General features: G+C 35.2%; 1 protein-coding gene across 6 annotated transcripts; it reads left to right on the forward strand.

The window, feature by feature from the left end:
- Nucleotides 1-4,946: 4,946 nt before the first annotated feature.
- Nucleotides 4,947-14,667, forward strand: LOC139884596 (uncharacterized). 6 transcript variants are annotated; one of them, XR_011771922.1, is made up of 11 exons: nucleotides 4,947-5,037; nucleotides 5,243-5,290; nucleotides 5,539-5,683; nucleotides 5,825-5,863; nucleotides 5,967-6,263; nucleotides 6,641-6,777; nucleotides 6,914-7,124; nucleotides 7,289-7,359; nucleotides 7,440-7,532; nucleotides 7,638-7,698; nucleotides 14,356-14,667. XR_011771922.1 is itself a non-coding variant. In XM_071868628.1 (10 exons), the coding sequence occupies exon 10, from the start codon at nucleotides 13,165-13,167 to the stop codon at nucleotides 13,990-13,992; it is 828 nt and encodes a 275-aa protein (XP_071724729.1). In that variant the 5' UTR covers nucleotides 4,947-5,037; nucleotides 5,243-5,290; nucleotides 5,539-5,683; nucleotides 5,825-5,863; nucleotides 5,967-6,263; nucleotides 6,641-6,831; nucleotides 6,914-7,124; nucleotides 7,289-7,359; nucleotides 7,440-7,532; nucleotides 12,914-13,164; the 3' UTR covers nucleotides 13,993-14,349. The 6 variants fall into 6 exon arrangements, 4 of the variants coding, with proteins under 4 accessions (XP_071724729.1, XP_071724716.1, XP_071724735.1 ...); XM_071868628.1 differs by lacking the exons at nucleotides 7,638-7,698; nucleotides 14,356-14,667 and adding an exon at nucleotides 12,914-14,349 and having other exon boundaries at nucleotides 6,641-6,831; XM_071868615.1 differs by lacking the exons at nucleotides 7,638-7,698; nucleotides 14,356-14,667 and adding an exon at nucleotides 12,914-14,349.
- The last annotated feature ends 835 nt before the right edge of the window (nucleotides 14,668-15,502 follow it).

Here is a 15,502-nt window from a genome sequence, read left to right on the forward strand (position 1 = left end):
TCGAGGTTTTGGCGATCCTTACAGGAAGCCTTGGGAACTAAGTTAGATATGAGCACCACTTATCACCCTCAGACGGATGGTCAGAGTGAAAGGACCATTCAAATGTTAGAAGACATGTCGCGAGCATGTGTTATTGATTTTGGTAATGGGTGGGATAGATATTTGCCGCTAACTGAATTTTCTTATAACAACAGTTATCATGCAAGTATTAAGGCCGCACCGTTTGAAGCTCTATATGGTAGGAAGTGTAGGTCTGCTTTCTGTTGGAATGAGGTTGGGGATGCTCAACTCACAGGTCCAGAAATTATTCATGAGACTACCGAGAAGATCGTACAGATTAAGGAAAGATTGAAAACTGCCAGGAGTAGGCAAAAGAGCTATGCCAATAAGAGAAGGAACGATATTGAATTTTAGATCGGTGATCGTGTTATGTTGAAGGTATCGCCTTGGAAGGGCGTGATACGTTTTGGTAAAAGGGGAAAGTTGAATCCTCATTTTGTTAGACCTTTTAAGATTATAGAGAGTTGGACCCGTGGTTTATCATTTGAAATTGCCACAAGAACTCAGTACTGTTCATGACGTTTTTCATGTATCGAATTTAAAGAAGTGTTTGGACGAAGCCGATGAGACTATTCCTCTGGGGAAACTTCATGTTGATAAGTAACTTCATTTTATTGAGGAACCTGTTGAAATTATGGATCGAGAGGTTAAGACTCTTAAGCAGAGTAGAATTCCTATTGTTCGAGTTGGATGGAACGCCAGATGCGGTCCCGAGTTCACTTAGGAGCGTGAAGATCAGATGAGGCAGAAATACCCGCATTTGTTCCCAGATGCTGAGTCAACCCCTGCACCTGCTTAAATTTCGGGACGAAATTTCCGTAACGGGAAGCTACTGTAACGACCTTACTTTTTCCGTTATCTTTTACCGTTAATCATTTAACGACCGTTAACTGTTATTCGTGCCACGTCATTTCTATGACCTATATTATTATTTTTGTAATAATATATTAATTATTATGTGTTATATGAATATTTGTATTCATATTTTAAGTTATACGTTTCTACGTGTCGCGGAATTCTATCCTGCGAATCTTTTCGGTTTTCAAACCAACGGTCAAGCTTTTGGGATTTTTAAGTCCTAATTATTTTAAATATGATATTTTAATGTCATATATTTATATATAGTGTTTATATATATTTTTCGTCGCGTAGTTAATATCTCTCCGAATTTTCAATCGCGTAGTCGTGTTTTCGCGTTTCGGGTTTCGTTCGGGCGTTCGGGCTAAAAGTTTTTAGTCCATACTTCAATATGGACCACAAGTGGGTCCCACCCTTCTTTTTTGGCTGAATTTATCAAGGGGAGGGGGTGGTTTTGCCTAACTTTGAAACTTGTGATGCATTTGTTCAAAACACCACATTTACTCCTCATTTCAACCTAAACCTTATTTTGTGAAAATTATCTCTTCCTCTCCCATCTATGCCATCATCATCATCACCATAAACATCATCATCTTCAACCAAAAATCATGCTTGGATCATAGGGCTTTTGGTGTAAAAGGATTGCTCTCGTTCTCCTCTACACATTCATACTAATCAATTCTTGATTAGGGTATAAACCCTAACCCTAGCTTTTTGATTTTTCTTATAGTTTACTGATTTTGTATGTTATATTGATAGTATGATGATTGTATGTTATTGTATTGTTGATAGTATGCGTAGAAATGCTCGTTAATTCATGTTTTCGGTTTGATTGTTTTGGGACAGCAGTTTTTTTGTTCATTTTTGTAAACTTAACTGTTATAAAGGTGAAATTAAAGTATTTATATGAGTTCCTCTCAGCAATACATTAATTTTAGACTCCGGATTCATGTTATTTCGATTCTCGGAGCTCTAGTTATGCTTAAAATAGTGTTTTATTGAAATTAAAATGTGAGAACGAATTGGTACAGGTATAGTCCGACTTTGTGACCACTTTTGGAGTCTTTAGGGTGTACTAGTGTGTTAGGATTGATGATTGAATGAAATTTCATGTTCGGGTCATCGAAATTCTAGCCACGGATCACCCGGTATGACTAAAACATGTTTTTGAACGGATTAAAGCTCCAAGTTGAATAATGGCTGTAGGTCACGACTTGGTGGCTGTTCTTGGGGTGTTCTTGAGCATACTAATGTGTCTGGTGGGTTGGTTAGGGGAAGATATATATAAGACTCGCCGAAAACTGATTCCCGGGGCTCAAGTTATGACCCGATGAACTTTTAATTAAACTTATGATTATTAATTATGACTTATGATATAAATAATGAATTTCATTATTAATAAATTACTTATGATATAAAAGGTAATTATTTAATTTAAGACTTATGATATATATATATATATTTATTATATCATTTATTAATTACTTATGATTTAATTAAACATTTAATTAAACTTATGATTAATAATACTTTTATTATTAATGAAAAATACTTATGGTAAGTATTAAACTTATATTATGAGATTATTATAATAATACTTATAATAAGGATTAATTAATCATTTGTTTATTATAAGGCTTAGTTATTATTTAATTATAATTTAATTATTAAATACTTATGATTTAATAATTTTAATTAGAAACTTATGATATTATTAATAATTCATTATTAATTAATAATACTTATAATATGATTTAAAATCTATTATTAATTAATAATACTTATATTATGACTACTATTTAATTAATTAATTAAATACTTATGTTATATTAATTATATCATTTAAACTTATGTTAACTTTAATAATCCATTTAATTTAATTAAACTTATGTTATGACATAGTTATACATATATGACTTTAATTAAACTTATATTGACTTTCTAATTAAGGAAACTTTCCTAACTTATAAACTTTCCAAAAATAGCAACTTTCTAAATATGGAAACTTTCTAAATTTGGAAACTTTCCAAAAATAGAAACTTTCCTAAAATAGAAACTTTCCTAAAATATAAACTTTCCTAAAATATAAACTTTCCTAAAATGGAAACTTTCCAAAAATGGAAACCTGCTAAAAATAGAAACTTTCTAAAAATAGAAAGTGTGTGTTCGTACGCTGTTCTGATCAAACTGATGCATGTTGAGTATTGTTCTATGTCTACTTGCAACATGTACCATAGCTATCATACTAAGACTTGACCTAAGTTAGTTATTTATATCGACCTGCTTTATTTATAGGTCGGCGTTGTGATCATCTCTGATCACTTTACTTCGTTTGCTGTTCGCATTTTTGTGTGGTTACTTCATTTGCTTTAAGGTGAGTTATAGTCTCATTTTTCTATTTTAAATCTTTTGGGATGAGAATACATGCATTTTATTTTTACGTATTGAACACAAGTGGAAGTTGGTTTAAATTATTCATTGTAAGTCGAACAAAAATATTCCCTAATCTGGTAATTGTAATCACTGGTTTCTACTGGTGAATGCGAATCCTATGGATAGATCTATCGGGTTTGACAACCCCATTTCGAGCTAGTCGCGCTAGCAATTTATAATCGGAATGTTTAGTACTTTGTATTTAGTTGAAGATACACTTGTTCGGTGTATATTATTTATTGTGTTTGGCAAGGGTAAATAAATGGTTAAGTGGTTACCAGGTGGCTCACGGAAAATGGAATAATATTTTTATATGTTTTTTAGCATATAATTTTGTGGTCCAAAAAGGGAGTTATTATGTTTTCAAACATAAATTTTTATGGTTTAAATTAAATATTATGTGCAATATTAAACCTATAATTCACTCAACATTTTTGTTGACAGTTACTCGCATGTTTTATTCTCAGGTTCATGATTGATTGCTTCTGCTGTGCTTAGAGAGTCTGCATATTTATGATGGTAGCTTTTGTTAAACATTAACTTGCATTCTATTTTGATACATTTAATAGTGGATGTTGTTGACTTGTTTTGGTCAACTTTTGATTAAGCAATAATGTATGGTTTTTCTAAACTTACACATTTTGGTAGGTTTTCTTTATAGGAAATCATTTTTAAATAAAGAATGCAAGGTTATTTATCAAATTCATATAGAGATTGATCAAGCTGTGGGACTAAGATAACGATGGTCGTCAAGTGTAATTTAACGGGTCGTTTCACGGTGAGATGATTTTGCATTGCACTACGCACTAGCTACCGTTTTAGCTACCCTTGGTGAGATGATTTCGCATTGCACTACGCGTTAGCTACCGTTGTATTGTATTGTATTGTATTGTATTGTATTGTATTGTATTGTATTCGATTTAGTAGTTAGTAACGGTTAGATGATTTTGCATTGCACTACGCACTAACTACCGTTTTAGCTACCCTCGGTGAGATGATTTTGTATTGCACTACGCGTTAGCTACCGTTGTAAAATTATATTATATTAACTACCACGGTGAGATGATTTTGCATTGCACTACGCACTAGCTACCATTGGTGAGTTGTTTTGAAAGGTTCCGGTGTTCTTCATATGAATGATTTTACAGCAGGAGTAGACCTGCACAGATTGTTTTCTAAATATGAGTATCTTGTGGTCTATTATATTATTGGAAATGATTGTTTATGATAAACTAATGAACTCACCAACCTTTTAGTTGACACTTTAAAGCATGTTTATTCTCAGGTATGAAAGAAATCTTCCGCTGTGCATTTGCTCATATTAGAGATATTACTTGGAGTCATTCATGACATATTTCAAAAGACGTTGCATTCGAGTCGTCGAGTTCATCAAGATTAATACTAAGTCAATTATAGTTGGATATATTATGAAATGGTATGCATGACGTCAACTTTCGATGTAATGAAAGTTTGTCTTTTAAAAACGAATGCAATGTTTGTAAAATGTATCATATAGAGGTCAAGTACCTCGCGATGTAACCAAATGTAATGTATTCGTCCAGATGGATTAGTACCGGTCGTTATACTTTCTCACCCGGCTTATATTTCTTAATCCACGAAACCCGTCTGGTATTTGATCCTTTCACCCACATCGACAAATTAGGGTTTTAAATTTTGTGACGAACGGTAAGTTTTTATTGATTTTGCATTGGGTATCTTTATTTGTTGGATTTGATTGGGATACCCAGGTATCGTTAATTTTTCAATCGATTGTTTCCAGCATCGTATTTTAATCAAACAATTGTTTCCCGTTTTTGATTTTTTGTTTTGGGTGTTCTCGAAACCGTCATTTGTACCTTCATCTTATCTTTTTTATCATCGTTTTTTCTAGGTTCAAGCCTTATCGATTGATTATCAACAATTTTGGTCCTCTGATACGGTAACTCGAGTATCAATTTCAACTACTTTATTTAGTTTTATATACATTTTTGGTTAATTTCACGGGTTTGTTATGGAATATGTATATATGGAATATATTTGCAACATATTTAGTTGTTTGTTTGTGCTCTGCATATCTGTTGTTAAATTTTTATCACTAAATTATATAATACCGGGAAATTTTTTTTAGTGAAATTGGTTCCTTACATTCTGTTCAGTACAAATTTTAAATGCTATTGTCTGTTACAGAAACTGTTAACGTTATGTTGTCGGTATTGGACCAGTTATGCCTTCATCAAAGAGTGCTTCAATTAGAGACCACGCTCCAGAATATGTTTCTCTTGCGAGTACTGTTGATCGAATTTACGGTTTTTAATAAAACCTAAAACAAGAGGTTAGTTTGCCTATGAATTTGTGATTTATTTTGGTTTTTCATGTTAATGATTGGCTTTGTGTTTCTTTGTTATAGTTGGATGATACTATTGTAATAACAGTTCTAATCAACATATTTACATACATTTTTCGGTGCTTGCAGGTTCTCCTGAATGTTCTGCTCATAATTCTTCTAATACTGGTACGTTTGACGTTTGTCTATTTATTATTTTTCAATCAATAGCAGGAAATTTTGTTTTCGTTCTTGAGTCTTATGAGATGGGAGGGATAATTTTTCGCTTTAGGTGTACTATCAGTCAAGGGAGGTCCAAATCATTCTGGTAGTGTGTTATTTGATCATTCTATTTGACTTCAATCCAATGGTATGTGTTTGTTTTTTGTTTTATTGGTTTTAGTTCCTCAAAGTTCTATCTTTTCGTCTCTGTAGACGTTTCCAAAATCTGGTATGCTTATTTTTGTCATATATTTAGATTCTCTAACATACACTAATTTGTTATTTGTATTTTGTACCTTTCATATTGTGTATTTTATTGTACTTGCAATTGCGGCCGAGTGTTCTAAATGCACTGTCTTTGGGAATGGTATGGTTATAGTTTCATAATTTCGTCTTTTCTTACTGAATAATGGAAAATGATTATTTCTTTATCATGAACTTTACGATTCAAGTTTAGTATTTTTGAATTGAATGTAGTTGTACCAACATCCTAGGATATGATATGTTGGGGTATTGAGACTGTTCATTTTAGCAGGGTTATATCAGCCATGATGATTTTTAGTGAATGATTTAAGTATATCAGCTTTTGCTGTTGGAAACTTTAATCGATAAATAGATAATCAGATGCTTACGTACTCACCAATCTCTGATGCATACTTTGTCTTACATAATGGTTTTTCAATTGATATTTGGGTTATGCACTTATGCATTTATATGCTAATGTTGTTCTCTACACTTGGGCAGGACATGTAGAGACGATGTTGCAGTAGATTTTGTACAAAGAAGTTCTGTATATTCAGCTCGAGTGCATTACAAGTCATCAAAGACCGTGTCGCAGACATGATAAGTTCGACCAAGATGGTTTAGGACCCGTCCGCAAGGTTGATCACTTGATCTTCATATAAAGCAATTTTTTAAACTTATTCATTATCTAGGTAATATTTTGAAAGAAAACATGTTAAACAACCCGGTTTATTATCGTATAAATTTATGATTTGGAACAACTTCACTTTTCAGGGGATCCTGAGGAGTGGAATAGATAGCGATAAAATGGTAATGAAAATCATCAGGCCAACGGGCATATCAAATTACATTCATTAAATACCAATGGTACTATGTCAACAACAACAGTGAACGTTTTTGCTTAAGATGTATATCACTACAAACCTTCAAGCTTTTGTAATAAACACAACCAGGCATGAGACATTATTCATCTGGAACTAAACAGGTTATTCAATTTTATTTATTTAATTTTTTTTTTTTTGTGATTTGTTATTATTTTATAAGTTCTTAATAATATACGCTACACAACTAACTGTGAATTGTGGTGATAATTGATATGATTTTTTTGTGATTTTTTTTATGGTATGTTTTTTTACAATTCCTTTTCAGTTTCGTTTGCAGCCACCATTTCCTACTGTGGATTGTATCTTCTGCGTACTCTATTCCTCTTGATCCTCAAGGTATATAGCTGCACTTTCTTTATTCTTACGATTCCTTTTGTCAGCTAAACAAGAGTAAAATTCTATTATGTTGATTGCAGGTACCAAAATTGAAAGGAAAGGGATTGATGGTATCATTGATTCTGGCAGAATTGAACTCATGAAGAACAATTGAAGATGCTACAAGTGAACAGGTATTACATCACTTTTTGTTATATGAAATAATAATATTATTCTATATTCTTTTGTGTGTCATAATACTTAATCTATGATTGACTTTGTTAATTAAAACTATACAGGTTCATAAAGTTATAGTGTCTTCTTCATAAAGTTGTAGTTTTATGATAACTCAGAAGTCGAGTAAGTTTCGTATAATTAGTTGCATACCATATGCAAAAGAAAATGGGTGTGTGTGAGAGAGAAAAAGAGGAGAGAGAGTGAGAGAAGAGAGAGAAAGAAACACCACAGTATACGTTACACACATGATTCAGGCACAGTTAGAGATCGAGTTCGATACAACGGAAGACTTCAGAACGGGTTTACTAGATTATTCGGTCTCCATTTGACATCATTCATGTTTTTCAATTTCCCTGTTAATTGGGAGGTGTCAGAACTATGGAAGACATTTAAAGTGTATGGAGACTTGAGAGATATTTACATGGCTGGAAAACGACTTAAAAGTGGCCAAAGGTTTGCGTTTGCAAGGTATCATGGTGTTCATAACGTGGATCAGTTGCTTAAATCACTAGAAAACATCAAATTCGATGGTAACCATATTCGTATCTTCAAAGCTAATGAGAGAGAAGAGAAGCATACAACAACCAAGTCATTCACTGGCCACAATAAAGCTGCGTTTCACGCACAGCATAAGAATACCTTTACCGATGAAAGAAGATTTTGTGATGTTGCTGGAGAATGCAAAGGTGATTTAAGAGAAAAGTTGAATAAGTCTAAGGAAGATTTAAGGGAAAAACTGAATTTGTATAAGGAAGATCTAAGAGAATGTATAAACAACAATAAGGATTGTAAGCGAACTGTCAAACTAGATGATAATGATCACAACCATGATCTTTTGGGTAGATCTATCGTGGTCGAGTTGAAGAGTATTGGAGTCCTAAATCAACTAGAGTATTTGTGCAGATTAGAAGGCCCGGGAAATCTAGTTTTTAAATACCTGGGGGGTTTAAATGTCCTCATTGTCTGTGAATCCAAGGAATCTGCTGATCAAATACTTAACCATGAAAACCACGTAATATTTAATTGGTGCAATAAGATCTACGCACTGGAACATAACTATTGGAATCCAGGCAGACTTGTGTGGATCAAGATTAAGGGTGTTCCAGTATCCTGTTGGAATGAAAAGGTATTTACAGAGATCGGCCAATGGTGGGGTGAAGTTATCGAGCTTGAAAATTGTCACATCTCATCCAACAATCAAAACCTAATATCCGGAAATGTCTTAGTGCACTCAATAGAGGTCTCCCCTATTGATGGTATTGTAAGTCTAATCCGTGATAATAAGATCCTCTATGTCAACGTAAAAGAAGATGAAAGCCGGGTTATTAAGATGGATCCAGAAGTGAATTTAGAAGATGATCAAAATTGGGTTGAACCTAATCATGAAGTTGAAGATGATGGTGACGATGAAGATGACTATGTGGACGACACATATGACCAATCAGAGGAAGAAAATCCAGACGATGTCTACGATTTTGACCAAAATTATAACATCAATGAGGAAGAAGGAAACCAATTCTACGACAACATCGATGCCAGAAAAGACGAAGTTCAGGTTGACGAACGTATAGAAGATGAAGGATTCGCTTATTTTCAAAATTGTAATGATGATGGTCCTGCATTGGGGAATGTTGGGGAGACAAGTTGCAAACATAATGAATGTGCTACCCCACAACTTTCGGTGAATAAAGAAAATGACGTTGCAAGTGGTAGTACTAAAGAAAATTACAATGTAAATGGTGATTCAATCATTAAAAAATTCCAACAGATAAATGTAATGGACCTACCATTTACAAACCAAGTTGATAGTAAAAGCTCTGTTGATAATACTAGCCCATCTCATTATTCAAGCCCAGTTGAGATTAACAGTAAGAATCAAGTTATGGAAAGCCCAGCAGCTAAATGTGTGCAGAATGCGAATAGGCAAAACAGTATCAACTGCCTATCTTCGGGGAAAAAGGAGAAGCCACATAGCCACAGTGCCTGTAATAGTCCAATCTCTATGATGTTCCCGGTAGACAATGATCTCCCAAATAAGCCCTTTCATGTTACTAGGCCAACTGGCGATGAAACTCAACAGCCCATTCCACCTCCTTGCATACAAGATGAAACTGAACAGCCCATTCCACCTCCTTGCATACAAAAACAAAAGTCTACCACCCGGCAATAGCGTGAATCAAAAGGTAAAGGAGACTGGAAATCCTGGAGTTAACCCTCGTCCTTCAAAATTGGGAAAGGGTGATCGACATAAAAAACAAAAGAAAAAAGACTGTTGCTGGTCAAGTATCCGTAGGTGGAAAACATCATCCCGTATCCTAAACATCAAGAATGTGGCTAGAGACCCCGAAAGGCTTTCTATTAGATCGAGATGCACATCCTGTGATAATTCAAGTAGGAATCAGAAGACTACATCAATAACCAAAGATCCTTCTCGGACTGATTCTAGTTCTTCCTTTTCAGTAAACAACTCCAATGTTCATGAATTTGGAGTAAAACTTGGACTTAAGTGGAAGGTTAAACCTTCCCAATAGGTACTTGTTTCTCTGTTTCGTTTCTTTTTGTTTATCTATGAAGATTCTTTCTTTAAACATTAGAGGATTCGGGTCTATAAGGAATGGGAAAATCGATTGGTTCAAGCGGTTATGTCGTTCCATTAAACCTAGCATTTTTGTCTTACAAGAAACTAAACTAAACCGAATTAATATCAATTGGATTCGAGGGATGTGGGGTTCGGGTGATTGTAATTTTATCCAGAAAGAAAAGGTTGGTCAATCAGGGGGGCAGTTAATCATCTGGGATGTTAATAGTTTTGACGTGCATGACACTTTTACTGGTGACTTTTTTATTGGCTTACGAGGTATTTGGAAAAGCTCGGGAAACAAATTCACCATTATAAATGTGTACGGGCCGCACACTGACAGTGATAAACTCAAAATGTGGGATACTCTTGAGGCAGAATTAAAGAAATGTGGTGATGAGGCACATGTGTTATGCGGTGATTTTAACGAGGTTCAGGATGAGGATGAAAGGTTTAATTGCGAATTCGTTGCAAGTAGAGCGAAAAAATTTAATGATTTTATTTCCTCCAACAGTCTAATCGACCTCCCTATGGGAGGCCGTAAGTTCACTCGAGCAAGTGAGGATGGGATTAAATACAGTAAATTGGATCGGTTTTTAATAACAGAGAATTTCAACCTCATGTGGGAAAATTTATCGGTGACCGCCTTAGATAGAAGTCTCTCAGATCACTGTCCCATATTGTTGAAGAATGATGAAAAAAACTTTGGCCACAAACCCGTGAGGGTTTTCGATGAATGGTTGAAGATGGATGGTATTGAGAAAATAATCAGCGAATCATGGAATGAAAGCCTTGAATGTGGATCGAGAAAGGATTGTCTATTCAGAAACAAGCTTAAAAGATTGAAGGCTACCTTGAAAGATAAATGCAACTCGAGATTTAGTAATATTGATGGCGAAATTGAAATATTCAAAAACCTTGCTCTTAATCTTGAAACAAAGGCGGAAACCGGAATTTTAACAGACAATGAAAGAGAGATGTGGAAAAATGCAAGGAAAAATTGGATGGAAAAAGAAAGGGTTAAGAGTAACATGATGAAACAAAAAGCGAGAGTTCGATGGATTCTTGAGGGTGATGAAAACACAAAATAATTTCACTCCCTTGTCCGTCAAAGATACAACATAAACAACATCAGAGGTCTCTCAATAAACGGAATTTGGAACGAGGAACCCAATGATATTAAAGAAGCAGCGCTAAACCATTTTTCGCGGTTATTTGAATGCCAAGACAATAATAGACCGAGCATGGAGGAGTTATCATAGCCTCTATTAACGCAGGAAAATGTAGCAAATCTAGAAGCTCGGATTGATGAAAAAGAAATTCTCGAAGCTATTAAATATTGTGGTAGCTCAAAAGCACCGGGCCCAGATGGTTTCAACATGCTCTTCTTTAAGAAATTTTGGAACATAATTAAAGATGACCTAGTTGCGGCAATATCATGGTTTTGGGAGAACGGTGAAATTTCTCTGGGCTGTAATGCTTCCTTCATAACTTTGGTGCCAAAAAAAAAGGATCCCATGGGCCTTGTGGACTTTAGACCCATAAGCCTTATTAGTAGCTACTATAAGATTATCGCCAAATTACTCTCAAATAGGTTGCGAAAAGTCATTCCTAATCTTGTAGGTGTTGAACAATCGGCTTTCTTGAAAGGAAGATTCATTTTGGATGGAGCGTTAATTGCAAATGAAACGCTTGATTATCTTAAATCCTCAAAATCGAAAGGTATCATCTTTAAAGTTGATTTTGAAAAGGCTTTTGATTGTTTAAATTGGGATTTTTTGATGGAAGTAATGAGATGTATGGGTTTTGAGGAAAAATGGAGAAAATGGATCCTTGCTAGTCTTAAATCCGCCTCCATATCGGCTTTGATCAATGGATCTCCAACTCGGGAATTCTCAATGGGTAGAGGTGTTCGCCAAGACGATCCACTATCACCTTTTCTTTTCATTTTGGCCACGGAAGGTTTAAATATTCTCACTAAGACCGCCATTGATAAGGGTCTATTTAAAGGTGTGAAAGTTGGCAAAGATAAGGTACTCATTTCGCATCTTCAATATGCGGATGATACGATTTTTTCGGAGAATGGAGTAGAGAAAATGCTCTTAACCTCACCAATATACTTAAATGCTTTGAATTATCCTCGGGCCTCAAGGTAAACTTTCAAAAAAGTTATGTTTATGGTGTTGGGGCAAGTGTCGACGAAGTTGAAGTAACTGCAAGAATAATGGGTTGTCAAGCCGGGAAATTCCCATTTATGTACCTAGGCCTTCCTATTGGCACTAAAATGAACAACTTAAAGGCATGGCAACCGGTTATTGATAAACTCAAAAAGCGGCTCTCGGATTGGAAAATGCGTTCGATGTCAATTGGTGGACGTCTAGTTTTAATCAAATCGGTTCTCACTAGTCTTCCATTGTATTTTTTTCTCACTCTTCCGTGCCCCGTCATGTGTTCTAAAATTACTTGAGAGTGTGCGTCGAATTTTCTTTTGGGGGGGTGATCTTTCGGGTCATAAGATTTCTTGGGTTAAATGGAATAACGTTATTGCTTCTTATGGGGCGGGGGGTTTAAATATTGGAAGTTTGAAAAGTAAAAATCTTGCTTTATTGGGTAAATGGTGGTGCAGGTTTAAAACCGAAACCAATGCTCTTTGGGTAAAAGTAATTCGTAGTATATATGGGTCGTGTGGTAACCTAGTGTCGGAGTTTGGGACTTCCAATACTACGACTCTAGGTGTTTGGAATAACATTGTTCGTGCAGGAAAACAAATCGAAGAATTACAAATTTCTTTCAAGACTTCCTTCGAGAAAAAAATTGGTAATGGAGGTGACACTTCTTTTTGGAACGACATTTGGATCGGAAATAACTGTTTGAGTGTAAGTTATCCAAGACTTTTCAGACTCGAATCTAGAACCAATGCCACTGTCAAAGATAGAGTTGCTGCTACAAATTCAGTCCATGCTACTACTGTTGCTGCTCGTGAAGAAGGTGATCCTGTTGCTGCTGATGTTATGGAGAGGCCTGCTACTGTTGCGGAACAGCCTGCTGCTGCTACTGATCCTCCGGTTACGGTTGCAACTTGTAAAGAAGGCGAACATGCTGGTGCTGTGGATAGGTCTGGTTCTACTGCGGTACAGTCTGATGCGGCTCAATCTTTCTGTTGGGAATGGACTAGACCTCCTACTGGCCGAACATATGATGAGCTGGTACAAATTTCTAGCTTGATAGGATCGCTGTCTTTTGATCCTAATGCTGCTGACTCGTGGAAATGGAATCTTTCCTCCAATGGAAGGTTCACGGTAAAAAAGTTATCCACAATCATTGATGATACACTGCTTAATATTGATATCCACAGGGATGAAACAATTCGGAACTCCTTAATCCCTAAAAAGATTGAGCTGTTTGCTTGGCGTGCTTTACAGAAGAGGCTACCCGTGAGAATGGAACTAGACAAACGTGGGATTGATTTACATAGTGTTCGTTGCCCACTTTGTGATGATGACCTCGAAACGGTAGACCACGTTCTAATCTTTTGCAAACATGCACAAGAGGTTTGGACGAGGGTTTACAATTGGTGGAATCGAGGTAGCTTCTCACATTTTAGTATAAATGAACTTCTTCGAGGCGATATCAATATTTGGCAAGCAGTTACTTGGTCTACTTCATACTTTATCTGGAGGAATCGAAACAACAAGGTTTTCCATGATAAAAGTTGGAATGCTCCGGTCGCGTTAAATGAGATTCAAGTTTGCTCATTTGATTGGATTTCTCGAAGAATAAAAGGCTCCACAATAGATTGGAATGTTTGGATTACCAACCCGGTCTCTTACCTCTCCTAGTTGGTTAAAGGCGTGGGATACAAGCTCTGCATCTATGCCTTTCGTGCTTAAATCTCTATTATTTTTTGTGTTGTATTTGTGGTAGTGAACTTATATTTCGTTTGTTTTGTTCTCTGTGTGTGTTGGGCGTATGGCTTGTTCATATGTGAGCCATTCATTGTATTTCTCGTTGATTTTTGAATATATTATCTTGCTTTTCAAAAAAAAAAAAAAAAAAAAAAAGTTGCATACCATATGCTATATAATTGTTTATTAGATTATTTTGTCTATGGTGCTTATAATTTATCTTAAAATTAATTAGGGGTTTTGAAAAGTTAGATTTTTTAATCTATCTGCCTCTATATTTGAATTGATTGATATTAGGTGCGATTTGATGGACTTTGATTCAACGGTACCCGTGCCGGTGTTTACTAGATAATTCACTTGTCAGGGATGATACGACGAATAAGAAGATTCGGAAGCCGTATAAAATTACTAAATCTAGACAAAATTGGACTGATATTGAAATCGATAACTTGCATTAAAATCGTATAAATTTTAGAGCAGCAATGCGCGAACCTATAACTCTTGTTAATACTATGTACCGGTGAATTCATTCCAAATTTATTGTCCGATCTTTTCCTTTTATGGAAAATAAAAAAGTAAGAAACAAAATTATAAGTAAAACTGTAATCTTATAAAAAGTAAAGTGTACTCATTTTAATTTATTAAATTACAAATTGCTCCGAAGATGATAAAATTGCGACAATAAAATTTAAACAAAAATAGTATTATTTTTTTAACGTTGTGCTATCATGATACTTTCTAAAAAGGTTCCCAATAGTAGCCGCCTTGGTATAGCCCTCAATGACTCCATTGACATCAATCTAGCCCTTCATTTTAGCCCTAATTTTCATGATCTCTATCCATAATTGAGGACGGATGTTTATGAAGAATGAGTGGTACTTTTTGCTTTCATATTTGTACATTTGATTAATTAAATAGTATAACGAGACCCAAATGTTCTAAGTAAACATATCATGGTTGAGAGTAATTTAGTACTGGTTATAGTCAGTCCCGGTGAGAAAATATGTCATGATTGAAAATGATCAAATCAGTTTGTTTTAAGGGATCTAAATATAACCTCAAGGTGTTGATGTATTGGTGATGACCTGACTCTCCATAAGGAAGGTAGGGTTCGTTCCTCGTGAGCTACAAAATATTTCCCTTGAGTTTATCCGCCCATCCTGGGCATCGGAGCTTGCGAACGTCTTGCGTTCGAGCCTCACCCGATGGGTGGTTCGGGGGTTACCACACACGATGCTCGTATGGATTCGCTCTTAGAATTTCCTCCTTAGAGGGTAGTAGGACTGTAATGTTCGTCCCAGAAAATGATCGGGTGAATGTGTTTCAAAATCGTGTTCGGACCCACGTCAGTGACTCCCACCTGCTGTTCAAAAAGGAGAAGACTAAATATACCGAATATTGTTTACTATTTCTACCCTGTCAAAATGAACAATCACACATTTAT

The sequence above is a fragment of the Rutidosis leptorrhynchoides genome, chromosome 1, assembly GCF_046630445.1.
Source record: "Rutidosis leptorrhynchoides isolate AG116_Rl617_1_P2 chromosome 1, CSIRO_AGI_Rlap_v1, whole genome shotgun sequence".
Classification (NCBI taxonomy): Eukaryota; Viridiplantae; Streptophyta; class Magnoliopsida; order Asterales; family Asteraceae; genus Rutidosis; species Rutidosis leptorrhynchoides.